Source organism: Nymphaea colorata, chromosome 1 (assembly GCF_008831285.2).
Source record: "Nymphaea colorata isolate Beijing-Zhang1983 chromosome 1, ASM883128v2, whole genome shotgun sequence".
Lineage (NCBI taxonomy): Eukaryota > Viridiplantae > Streptophyta > Magnoliopsida > Nymphaeales > Nymphaeaceae > Nymphaea > Nymphaea colorata.
Window position 1 is genome coordinate 24,266,180 of NC_045138.2, and position 12,355 is coordinate 24,278,534.

Below are 12,355 nucleotides of genomic sequence, written 5' to 3' on the forward strand. Positions count from 1 at the left end.
TCACACAGTTTCCTCTCTGCTTCGGATTCGCTTCACACCGTTTCTCCAGTTACTCATAAGTCATAACTCAGGCCAACGTAACTTTTTTTTCATAAATATTTGCTCCCTCGTGTCGCTTCACATGCCCTTTTCAATTATTCCCAAGTTTTCCGCTTGGTCTATCGATGGATCTATCGTGATAGGGCTCAATTATGTCCATTTGCCGACTGGTTGATCCTTGGAACAATCTATCATTGGCACATCTGTGGAAAATTTTTTTGACTAAAGAATGTTAGGCCTTGCTTTTTACATGATTGGTTTCCTGTCACAAGCAAGGAATCTTGGGCGTTTTCTAATGCGATGTTTATCCAATGTCGTAAGAAGTAGGCTGAATGCAGAAGATCTGTTTGTGAACTGAATCAGCCAAGTTGCTGATCCATTCAGCTAACTTCTTAATAAAATCGACCAAAATATTAATAATATTATTTTCTAAAATAAATGAAGTAATACATTAAAATTAAGAAATTTCTTAAATATATTAAAAATAGTTGAACATTGACAGGTGGCACTCATGAACCAGCCAGATAACCAAATCAGTTGGCGACTGATTTAATTCAAACACACCAATCCTGGCTGACCATGCTATCAATGCTAGTTGAGTTCTTTTTTTTTTGCATAGGTGCTTCTTTTGTCCATTTCTATTTCAAATATCGCCTTTGCCAAACTACCTAATTTGGACCTTCAGCGGATAGGGGTAGCCCTTTCACTCACGTGGTAGGATTGTCTCTCGTTCACATGAGCCCTAATGTATTAATGAAGACCGTAGGATTTGAACCTCGAATCCCTTGGATGTAGCATTACGCCGATACACTTTCAGTTTTTCCAAATGAATGAGAATTTGGTTTGTACGTTTTGAACTTGTCATATATGGTGAGAGTGAGTTGTTCAAACGGCCAAAGAATAAGTTGGAAAACGATTCAGGGGGAAATGCCAAACACCAGCCACCGGAACCATGTGACGACACCCACAAATGGTGATAGAGAGAGAACCGCAAGGCTCGTTACGGCAATTGCCCTTTTAGTTGTATTTATATATTAGCAAGTCTTTTTCTTCTTTATAATGAGGAAAGGAATCTTTCCTCCTCTACCACTTAGGCTTACCAATAAAATTTAGTCAACAAACCACATGGATCTAATAAATGGCATCCTTTAGATTTAATTTAGTGTTTTCTTAACTTTATGCAGAAGTTAAATTATATTTGGCAGTTGACTGTTGAGACAACTCAAATAATGGTTGTTATTCATCTATTCATAAGTGCTCAACAAACTATTCGTATTAAGAGAGAAACATTTAAAAGTTGTACAAATAACAGAACACTATGTATCCAGATGAATCTTGCATGTAGCTTCATGCAATATATATATATATATATATATATATATATATATATATATATATATATATATATATATATATATATATACACACGTGGGAGCCAGCATACACACACATGAGTACATGCCATTATTTCTTAAAATGTTTTACTGGAGGTTAGGCTTTGAACACATGCCATTATTTCATAAAATGCCCTAATGAAGGTTAGGCCTCCTACCTTTATGTCTATATAGAATGAATTTACAAAAAATGAGCAACACATGCCATTATTTTAGTGCTCCACAAGAACCTTACATTACACCTAGGCCTGGGCATCGGGCCGGCTCGGCTCGATAAGAGTCCGGTCCAGGGTGGCCCAATGTCTGAAAAACTCGAGCTTGGGTCTGGGTCGGCCAATGTGAGCCCGGTTAAAATAAAAAAAATATTTTTTAAAATATAAAATAAATTTTTTTGAATGAAAATTTATCGGGCCGACCCTCGTGAGATACATTATGGGGCTGGCCTGAGCCCGATAGGGCCGGCCCGATGCCCACCTGTACTTGCCCCCAAGCCAGGTACCAAACTCAAGGCAACGAAAAGTAATGGCATTTGTCCCATCTAAAACATACGAAAATAATATTTCATTAAGTACTGTTATTGTTAAAACCATCTGTCGAGTGCCAGTTTGGTTTAGCGCGTAAACTTTCAATTTTACCTTTTAATACCGAACACAAAAAGCAAATGAGAGAAAATGTGAATTTAAATAATGCGAAAACCAAATGGAACCCCTACTCCTATCATAATATGAGAACGAAAAGGATACTGAGTAAATTCTAACCTCTAAATCAAGTCGGTCATTTTGTGCAGTGAGTTCCATAAAACTTGATGGTCAGGTTCGCCGTCGATTACAGAAAAAGAAAAGAAACTTAAAAAAAAAAAGATATAAAAATAAAATAAAAGAATAACATGAACAGTTTATTTATTGCTACAGACTTTCATTTATTGCATTAAGTGATGCATTCCACTTAAAGCATGCCCACGAGAGGCAGGAGCCTTGTTGGTGGTATTTATGATGCTTGCGGCGCTATCGTACTATTAATTTATTTGGCAGATGAAAATGCCGCTGACTATTTTAATTGCTTGCTTCTTGAAGTATGGATAAAATATTGTGAGGTATATTTATGTTTTTAAAAAAAAGTCATCATGTACAAGTTGAAGCATATTAAAATTAAAAATAGATTATATATTTTAAAAAGTCATTTAGTAATAGTAATACATTGTACATATCAAATATCTTTGCTTTAAAAATTGGAGCAGATTTATTGATATAATGTTAAATTGTCCTATGAATCTGTTTTAACTTTTTAAACAAATTAATAACATGTTACAGTTGTCAAATGGTTTTTAGGATACAATCAAATGGATACATGTATATCTGGAAGCTTTTTCTTATGATTAATGAACTTGGAAATCTTAAAATACCATGAAAAAGAGAAATGTGCTTATAGTTTCGCCATTATCATATCTAAAGGTGAGCTGTTGATTATAACGATGATGATGGCGAAGGTGATCATAAACAAATAACGGGAGAAGGCACAGGATAGGACAAAGTGAGTGAAAGTGCAATCGTGAGAAAAACGGAAAAGGTTTGTTTCCAATTCCCACCAAAAAATTTCCTCTAATTCATTTGTCCACCGGAATTTTTCTGTTTTGACAAAACAAACACATCGTTTTAAACGTCAAGATGCGAATACCAGTGCTATGAATTCGCTACAACTTATCTGCCAAACGAACAAGTTGCCTAAATGTTGTTTGACATCTTAGGTTATTCCTGGCTTTTATTCCCTAGAATAATTCACATTAAAATACATTCGAACCTCGGTTTAATACTTTTGAAATCTTAGAGTTTCTGCTTACCATTTATATGGGTCAACAAGCGATCTACCTGCTGCTAGGCTTTGGATTTCTTGCTGTTGCTGCATAGAAAAAGATGACAATTTGTCACATTTTTAATATAATTGCAGATACATGTGGAGCTAATTTTCGACAATGTTGCCCTTGATTCATTTTACGCTGAAGAATAAGGGAAGACCTTGCAAGGTGGCTCAAGAGATTGATATCCGTGCTTTTGCAGCAGAGCCAGATAGGAATTGCCGTCCTTTTCAGAGGATATGGAAGCAGAGTACTTGAAAAGCTGCGCATGCGTACAAGAACAAGCTACTACCAATCGTCTGCCAAACTCGTTCTCTCTCAATCTCAGCAGGCGCGTGATGAGGATGTTATTATCGTCATCCTTCTTCTACCTATGTTCGATTGCGGCGAATTGTATTGAAGTCATCTGTCTTTGTTCCTCTTTTCAGTTGTTTGGTTGAGAATTGGAGGTAACTGCTAAGATTTCAGGAAGTTCCTCCATTTGAAATGAGATGGAGGAGAACCTGAACTTCAGAACAACACTGAGGTCTAATGCTTGCTCAGTTATAGCAATCTTATACTTTCACTCGTGGATTCGAAGCTGGCTGCCGAGCTACAACCAGGAAGCACCGGAGAAAGCAAACTCTGCTGCTTTCATTAAGTAGCGTTTCTCTTGAGGATTACATATGGTATTCCGCAAGAAAAGAAAGGAGTCGTTCACAATATTTCACTTGAATGGCGATTTCCTTTTTCTTCAATGGAAAGATAATTCTATTTAGATCTCTGAATGTGTTCCTTGATCTTAAAAAGTAGGCCTACTTTTGACTTGCATGAGAAACCATGTGCATAAGAATCAAACTATAGTTGCCCGTGTAAGAGCCACACCTGCCATACTATACCAACTCTTAGTATTTGTTTGGGGAGTCTGTTTCTGTTCAAGAACAAGAAAGATGAGAAGATTCATTTAAGAAGTAGAAACAGAGTTTTGTGCAGGCATCTTAATTAAGATGATTGCGAAGGTGGGGAAAGAAACGCAGCATGACTTTTATATATGAAAAGGTGGAGTAAATGCGTCCGAATGACATGCGCCAAGTGCGACCAGGTCACGGCGGTAGGCCTTTCTGCAGGCCTAATATGCCAAATGGCTGTACAAGTATGGCCACTCGAGTGGGAGTTTTTGGAAGAAGGAAATTAAAAAAAAGAAGAAAAGCCCAATTCACCACACCCCCTTCCCTTTAGTCCCTTACCACGTTTCTCTCACCCCATTTTCACGCCAAGGACTGGGGTAACGTGTCTCTCATATTCTTCCCTCTCCCCACCTCCTTCGCTCTGCATGATCAATCGAAACCCATAGAGCCACCATCTCCTTTACCGTTTTAGTCTTGTTGGTATCTGTTATTTCCGTGATTTCTCTCGTTTTTTGGCTTGAGGAGGCATGGAGACTGGTGGCGATGGCAATGGCGAAGTTGGTTTGTTCTGGGATGAGGATTTGAGTGGGATAAGCGGGTTGAAGAGGGGTGGAGATTTCGTCGAGGTCATGTGTGGGTGCACTTGTCCGAAATATGGGGACGCTATTGGGAGGCTGAGGATCTTAGCTCATGGGGATCTTGAGGTTAGCTGCGAGTGCACGCCGGGATGCCAAGAGAGTAAGATGGATCTGATCCTTGTGTTTCGTCCTTTTTCTCTTTGATTGTTGGCGCTACTTTTCTGGAGTTGGTCCTGGGGTCTCTCTTTATGGATCGTAAGGAGCGGCATGCGCTTTTTGGTTGGTCGGTGTTGGGTTTGATGGTTGTTGTGCTTTGATCATAGTGCATGGTCGTCCTGGTAATCTTTGGTGGTTTATATTGGTCGTAGCTTTTTGTTTCTTGAAAGGTTACGATGATCGATGTGTATTTTTGTTTGTGGCTTTATTCCTTTCCGTTTTTACAACCTTGGGCGTGTAATTTGACCCAAAAAGTGGTTTCATCTTCGTAGTGGAATTTGCTGATTCATTCAATGTAACGATGGAGTTTGGTGTGTCGTTGCTTGAGGTTTGTTTCTTTTGTTCGGTGGTCTACTAAACGAGAGAAGGCTGGTAACCATTGACTACCTTCTCTTTTGCGCCGATGAAAATGCAGCGTTATGATGAACCTGCATGCAAAGTCTGACCTAGATATGGCTTGGTGTTGTCTGTGAGGGAGTGTCAAAGAAATTGGCTAAAAAGTATCGCTGGATGAAGACGAATCGTTCCACTCCATAAGCTGTGTCGTTGTTTTAGAACAGCATTTTTCCAGTTCCTTTTTGTTGTTGTTACTTGTGTTTTCTGTACAGCATCGGAAGCATGCTGCAGGGTGGTCGGTTTTCACTACCGAAATCGTTATCAATTGTTAAAGTTAAATAACTGATCCCTTGCCCTCTCCTTTACTCCTTTTATGTAAAATGTTCCAGAAAATTGGCAAACAAAGAACGGGCAAGGCATTAACCGTGCTTTGTATGAGGAGGTATGCTTCATGCCAGATTATTACCTGGGATTTACGCCTAAACTTTCTGTGTTCCACTTCTGAATCTCTAATTGCCTTCAAGCTCCAGACTCTTCTCCACAAATTGTTGTTTGCACCAGACGCTGCTCATTTAACATGTCTGCTAATTATTATTGTAGAGCTTATGTCATCCAGAGAACAGTTAGTTGTGTGCCTAGCCATTCATGTTGAACGATGATGGGATGAAAACAGAATGCATCACTTGTCTTGGAACAAAAGGAGATCACGAAACTGTTTGCACCTTTATACCCTGGATTCATCAGTTACTGCAAACTGCAAACATGATGTTAGCTACATAGTTGGATAAAAACAGATGAGGTGCTGTTCCCTATTAATGATTAGCTCACATTGCTATCCAACTCAAGTAAATAGCCCACACAAAATGACTCGAGGTGCGCATTATGTATTTGGTTCGAGAAAGTAGCAAAGCTCTTATTTAAATTTGGAAAAAATTAAGGAAATCATGCCAGATCAGTTGCTGAACTTAGAGTATCTCCACTCCAGTTTCCTGGTTGAGTATTGCAGGTACCATAAAGTGCTTTTCTTCACACATTTGTGGTGCTTGTCCAAGTGACTTTTTTGGAGGATAGAAGAATTCAATTTACTCTGTTAAGGAGCCCATCTTCCCTCTAGTATTTGCAAGGTTCAATGGTTTACTTTTCTTTAAATGCCTATTTTTTTTTCAATGTGGCCTTCCTTATATATTTAGATAGCTGGGAACATCACAGATGCATACACATCACCTCCTTTCTGCTATGATTGTCGTCAGCCTTCCATGCCATGGCTTTCTGAGTTCCATTCATCATCCGACCACGACCTAGTGACATCAGATTGAGTTAATCTGGACACACCTGATTCTGAGGAGTGTGGAGAAAGGAGAGCATTCGAGTCTGTATGTAACTGAAAATCAGGTTAACATGATGTATTGGTCAACTTTACGAAGTTCTAGCTTTAATATTTTGTGAAAGGTATGTGATAAGTACTCCCCTTAATCTTCCAGTTGCTAAAGGCATCAGAAAATGAACTATTTCTAACACTTTGTTAAGATTTCCAAAATTTATGGGTCTTCCATGTGCAACAGAAAATTCTAGGCCCTGATTGAGATTCAGTGATCCTTGTTGAACATGTAAACATGTATATATATACATGTTCAAGGAGGAGCACTGAGTTATTCATGGGTATTTCTTGGCTATCTTATAAATGTCCTTTTTCTTGTGATACATGTCAAAGTTGACATCTCTGCATTTCAAATTGTGAGCAAGAATCTCAAAGGAATGCAAAACATTTTGGCTGTGATAAAATTTCAATTTGATGAGTTTGCCTCCTGAAATATTAGAGCAGATACACTTTGTCTAGAATGTTTTGTTGCAAGGTTTGTTATTGTGTTTCTTTTTTTGTCTGTTGCCAAGTGATGAAAAACTATCATCCACCACTTAAAATCAAAGTTTATCCCATGTGGACGAGTAGTTATGCAATGCCAAATACCGTATATTTTCATGTTCCATTGAAGTGCATTCTCCATTGAAGTAAAATCATAGTTGGATTGGTTCCAGGTAAACTCAGCCCAGCAGCTTTTGAAAAACATGCTCGGAGGGAGGCTTCCAGGAAATGGAAAAATAATGTTTGGGTCATGGTTAGGGGAGAGAAGGTGCCATTGTCAAAGACAGTGTTGCTAAAGTACTACAACAAATACAATGCCAATGGGGCTCACAGATCCCATACTGGACGGCTTTGTCATCGTGATGAATTTATCCGATGTACCAGCTGCAAAAAGGAGCGCAGATTCCGACTCAGGAACAAAGAGGAATGCCGTGTTTACCATGATGCTTTAAAAGATCTCAACTGGAAATGCTCAGATATGGCCTATGACAGGTAATGGAATTTTTCTGGAATATTTAATAAATTTATGAAAAATGCTTGGAGAATACATTTTGATTGAGTCATACTATAATTTATAAGCAATGGAGATGAAGTTTGTCACTTGTGGCACAGAAGATTTTTGCTTTTTACTAGACTTAGGAGAATTTTTTTATGTTTTCAGCAAACAAACTTGTGCAATGGCTATCATTAGCTATGTCCTCCATGTTGGTTGAAATTCAACTACTTTGGCCCCACAGTCTGTATGCAAGCACAACATATGCATTCCTGCTTCTTTTCTGATTCTCACGCTTGGCATGATCTTGGTCCCTATGTTGAGCTAATAAGAAAAAACTTTGTGCACTACTACGGACCTCTACCTTGAACCTAATTTCCACAACACACAAATGTCTATGCATGTCAGTAGATGCTAATTTGAGGCACTAGACTCAACTGTCAGATTTCTGTTTGACACAGATATTCTTCCAAGAAACAACTTTAACGTTTTTATTTCTCTTCCTAACATGGGGCCCACATGATATCAATCTTGTAGAATTTATATATTTTTTCTTCTTTCTTCAGATCTTGTATATAGAGAATATATGTTTTTGTTTTCTATTTCTTCTTTAGATCTCTAGTGTCTAGAATTTTTAGTACTGGAAACTGGTGACTTTTGGCTGCTGAATCCTGGTTTATACCCACTTGCTGAGCATATAGACAACAAAATATGCTCCCAAGCGAGTTTGACATGTTACAGTAGCAGGTCGTTTTCAGAAGAATGAAGAATATGCAAGTAAAATATCTCTCACTCTCTCTCTCTCTTATATATATATATATATATATATATATATATATATATATGCGAGAGAGAGAGAGAGAGATTTGAGTGAAACGTGTGTAGGAGTAAAAAGTTGACATTAGGCAATTAACAAATCCAACCTTGCAATTCAGCTTGGAAATGAACCATCCTTTTGTTACTTTAACCATAGTTAGCAACTTTGCATCTTGCGATGGTTATATTGTCTGTGATATGCAATGGAGATTATATTACAACTATCATCGTATCATATTCACTTTCCTTTTTCTAAGGGTATTTGTGTGATTATATTAAAAAGAAACAGTTAATCGATAATTTCAATCCCAAGGACAGTTTAAGAGTTTATCATTGGTAAGATAGGTATGACACATCAACTGCGTAGAAGTAGACACATCAACTGCGTAGAAGTAGATGTGGATGTGGAAGAACTGAAAAGGATCAAATGTCCATGCGACAGCAAGATATACATGCTAATACAGGAAGGTAAAGCATGCTATATGCCCTACAAATGGAGAAACATGCATGGGCACAAGTCAACATTCTCATTCCTCATGGATCATAGCAATTTTAGCATCGCTTCATTCATCTCTACCTCTTAAGTCCTTTTCTGCCCTCTTAATAGGTTGTAGCCATTCCATGAACAAGTTGTGATTAATGGTAACGGTACTTTTATTCTGTACAATCTGATTTTATTTTTTTCTTCCACCCTCTGTATTTTATTAGGATTGCAGCTTCTAGTAGGTTGATTAGACTAAAATCCATGCTTAGGTTCTTTATGCTAGGACTGAGGCCCTTGAATACCCATTTTAACAACTCTCTTCACGGAATGAATGAATATCTACTTATCAATTCTGAAATGGACTCTCTTTCTTTTGCATAAATTACTGGCTAAGGGGGGAAATGGAGCACACTTGAATGGACACTAATATATGCATGACACCTGCACAATACACATCATTTCTCCTAGAAATTGGATTGTAAAATGATAAAGGTGAATTTTGTGGTGAACAGAATCAGCTGTGATCATGATGAAGAACGTGCAAGCCGAAAAGTGTACAGGGGATGCTATCGCTCCCCAACCTGTAGAGGTTGCACATCTTGCGTCTGTTTTGGGTGTGAAATCTGTCGATTCTCTGAATGCAGCTGCCAGACCTGCGTTGATTTCACATTGAATGCAAAGGCTTGATTTCCTGATTATTTTGGTACTTGTCTATGTGACTCTGCTTCCGCATCGCTTCCTTATTTATCTACATCATAGGTTCACATTCACTTGGGTCAATCCAAGTTGGTTACAAGATCATTTTTCAGGGTGTCAGTTTACAGATAAAACTGTAAATCTGGGTCAATTCATCTTGATTAAATGTTGAACTGTTCAAATTGTAGCTGATGCTATTCCATTATACTTCATTAATATTCTTTTGCATGACGCCGGTTCAAAAGACGTTTGGTATTTTTTTCTGGGTGATGTGTAAACACATTTACACCAGAACATTTGGCACCCTTGGATGAAAAATATGAAATCCAAGAAACAAAATTTTCAAGGTATGTAACAACACCCAGCACAAATGATGAGCTGCCAAGCCTGCCCATAAAGCTTAGTATCTTTGGTAGATCAGGCCTATATAGTTATACTCAAATAGCAGAAAGTTTCAGGTGCTATATTCTGTGGCGTCGTGAGGAACCATGCATCATATCCAATGGGACCTTTCATCTTGGTCGGTGACAATGAATAGGGAAGCAAATACAAATAGTATCACCCATCACCCCCAGCAGTTTGGTGCTTGATGACTGTTGCCATCATAGAGATGGGACCTGATATTCTTCATTATTTTTGTGACACGGATGGACGGACCTACCGAAATTTATGCTTGACGTGTTGCACACTGTTGAACTCGAAGACAAAATGTTTTTGCTGGTCTTTGTACTAGTAGTCTTTTGCCCCATCTGTGATCCTGTCTTAAGATGGTCTGGATAAATACTTGCGTGGATGTGCATCAATTGGTTGCTTTGATGATAAAGGTCGTGATACTGTCCTCTCAAGGGGCCCGTGTGATGGGATTTTCCTTTCAACTTTTACTTTTTTGTCGTGGTGTTCGTGCATTGTTTTTTTTAGTTAGTAAACCAACCTTGAGGACGGCTTTGTTCTACTAGTAGTTCGAAAACTTATTTTAGATTAGAGGCATGCTAGGAAAAGTGTCGATCGAAGTCTTTATTCTCATAAAGATAGTATATGGCAATTAGTCATTGTTTCCATTAGAAGAAGCAAATGTAATCTGATGTACTCCAGACGTGATGTAATATGCATGAAATAAAATTGTGGTATTTGTAAAACATCATTTTTTTTAACTATTACAAAATATCATGTTATTAAAACGTCATTTACATATCTCTCTGTTTTCATATTTCTATCGTCTGTACTTCAACATGTTTTCTTGTATATCTAAAATTTAAATGTTCAGTATTTTCACGAAGACTCTTTGCATGATAAAGTTCGGAATATCTTGAGACTTTCCTTGTTCAAGGAAATTAGGAGTCAGAACTTATTACAGTAATACTATTTTATCCGTTATGAATGAAATCATAGAAAACTGTAGTTTAGTTACAGAACTCGTCGTTAGCTGCATGACCCATTTAGTGATGTATCAAATTGACGTTCAGGGACAAGCCACTAGAGTGCCCTGAAGGGGGCCTTTGATAGGGTGAGAAAAAAAACAGTTCCACTATACAGCTGGTTAAACGTTTCCTTTTTTCGGCGACAAAAGAACAAGAAAAGCCGAACAGTATTTTGTAAAAGTGAAAAACTTTCGAGCAAGTATCTTTGTGGCAGTATGTACGGTGGAATTATGCTTCTACATGAAATTTCTTTCCTCCCATTGACATGCCCTAATTGCCAGTAGTTCGTATATGTTGGCCTGCCCCTGTTTAGGGCCCTCTGTTTGCAAGAAAAGGAATTCATGGAAAGGCTTTCCCGGAACTTTTCTACCAAAGCGCTTCGGTGAAAAATGGGTTTGCAAAAGGATGAAATTTTTTCTTTAATTTATTTTCGTTTTTAGGCATGACTTTGAGTGAATAGAAATTTCAAAAAAAAAAAAAAAAGGAAACTTAATCTCTCTGTCTCTCTTTCTGCATCCATTCCCATGAGTGCTCTGAGAGCTGGGCTGAGAGGTCCATCTCATCTCTCTCTAACTCTCTCTCTCTCTCTTTCTCTCTTATTGGCTTGCCTGATTTTCATGAGGGTTGGTAAGCAACAATGTTAATGACACGGAAATTTAGAACAAAAACACTTGCTGCATTATATTGCTTCATTTCCTGGAGTCTGAACAGTCATTTATTGCCTTCCAGTACAATTTGAATCACTTATTTGGTTGTACAAGAAATCCAACTTGGAACAAGTTCATTTTTACGTCACGTACAACCACACGTTACCTCCAGCGAGGCGCTGCCATTAATCAGGAGCCGCCAAGCTCTTCTTGATCTTTGTTGAATATCCGATCCAGAGACCTAAGTTTTTGAACCTTGGTGGATACATCCTCCGGCTTCTGTTTTCAAAAGGCAACTGAGTCGCAATGCTGGTGGTGAATCATATAGACGTGGGCGGCCAATGGGTTTGGGCCGTTTCTCTCTGGCTTTCATTGTAGACAAAGTGTCCCGGCGTATTACAGAGAGCGTCCGTTCTGCTGCCTCCTTCCATTTTCTTCCTATAGGCGTGTAGAACAGTAGGATAATGGCAACTAACAAGAAGTAGGCACAGAGCAGGAGAAAATTGAAGAAACTCATACCTTTTCGAAAAATTGTTTTAGGATTTCAGATTTTCGACTGCATCACCACCTTCGCAGAGAAGAGAAGCGGTAGTAGGTGAAAGAAAGGCGGTGAGGAATGAGGTGCCTCCATTGCTTTC

At 38.3% G+C, this 12,355-nt stretch overlaps 1 protein-coding gene across 1 annotated transcript; it reads left to right on the forward strand.

The window, feature by feature from the left end:
* The first annotated feature begins 4,452 nt into the window (after window positions 1-4,452).
* Window positions 4,453-9,883, forward strand: LOC116260794 (protein ULTRAPETALA 1-like). The gene is made up of 3 exons (XM_031639293.1): window positions 4,453-4,910; window positions 7,337-7,655; window positions 9,469-9,883. Exons 1-3 carry the CDS (start codon window positions 4,700-4,702, stop codon window positions 9,641-9,643), a joined length of 705 nt encoding a protein of 234 aa, XP_031495153.1. The 5' UTR covers window positions 4,453-4,699; the 3' UTR covers window positions 9,644-9,883.
* The last annotated feature ends 2,472 nt before the right edge of the window (window positions 9,884-12,355 follow it).

Bases quoted from the DNA above. Each gene is read 5' to 3' on its own strand.
- LOC116260794 (XM_031639293.1), top strand. From the start codon at position 4,700: ATGGAGACTGGTGGCGATGGCAATGGCGAAGTTGGTTTGTTCTGGGAT. The intron at 4,911-7,336 runs GTAAGATGGATC...GATTGGTTCCAG, and splicing joins CACGCCGGGATGCCAAGAGA to GTAAACTCAGCCCAGCAGCT. The intron at 7,656-9,468 runs GTAATGGAATTT...TGTGGTGAACAG, and splicing joins TCAGATATGGCCTATGACAG to AATCAGCTGTGATCATGATG.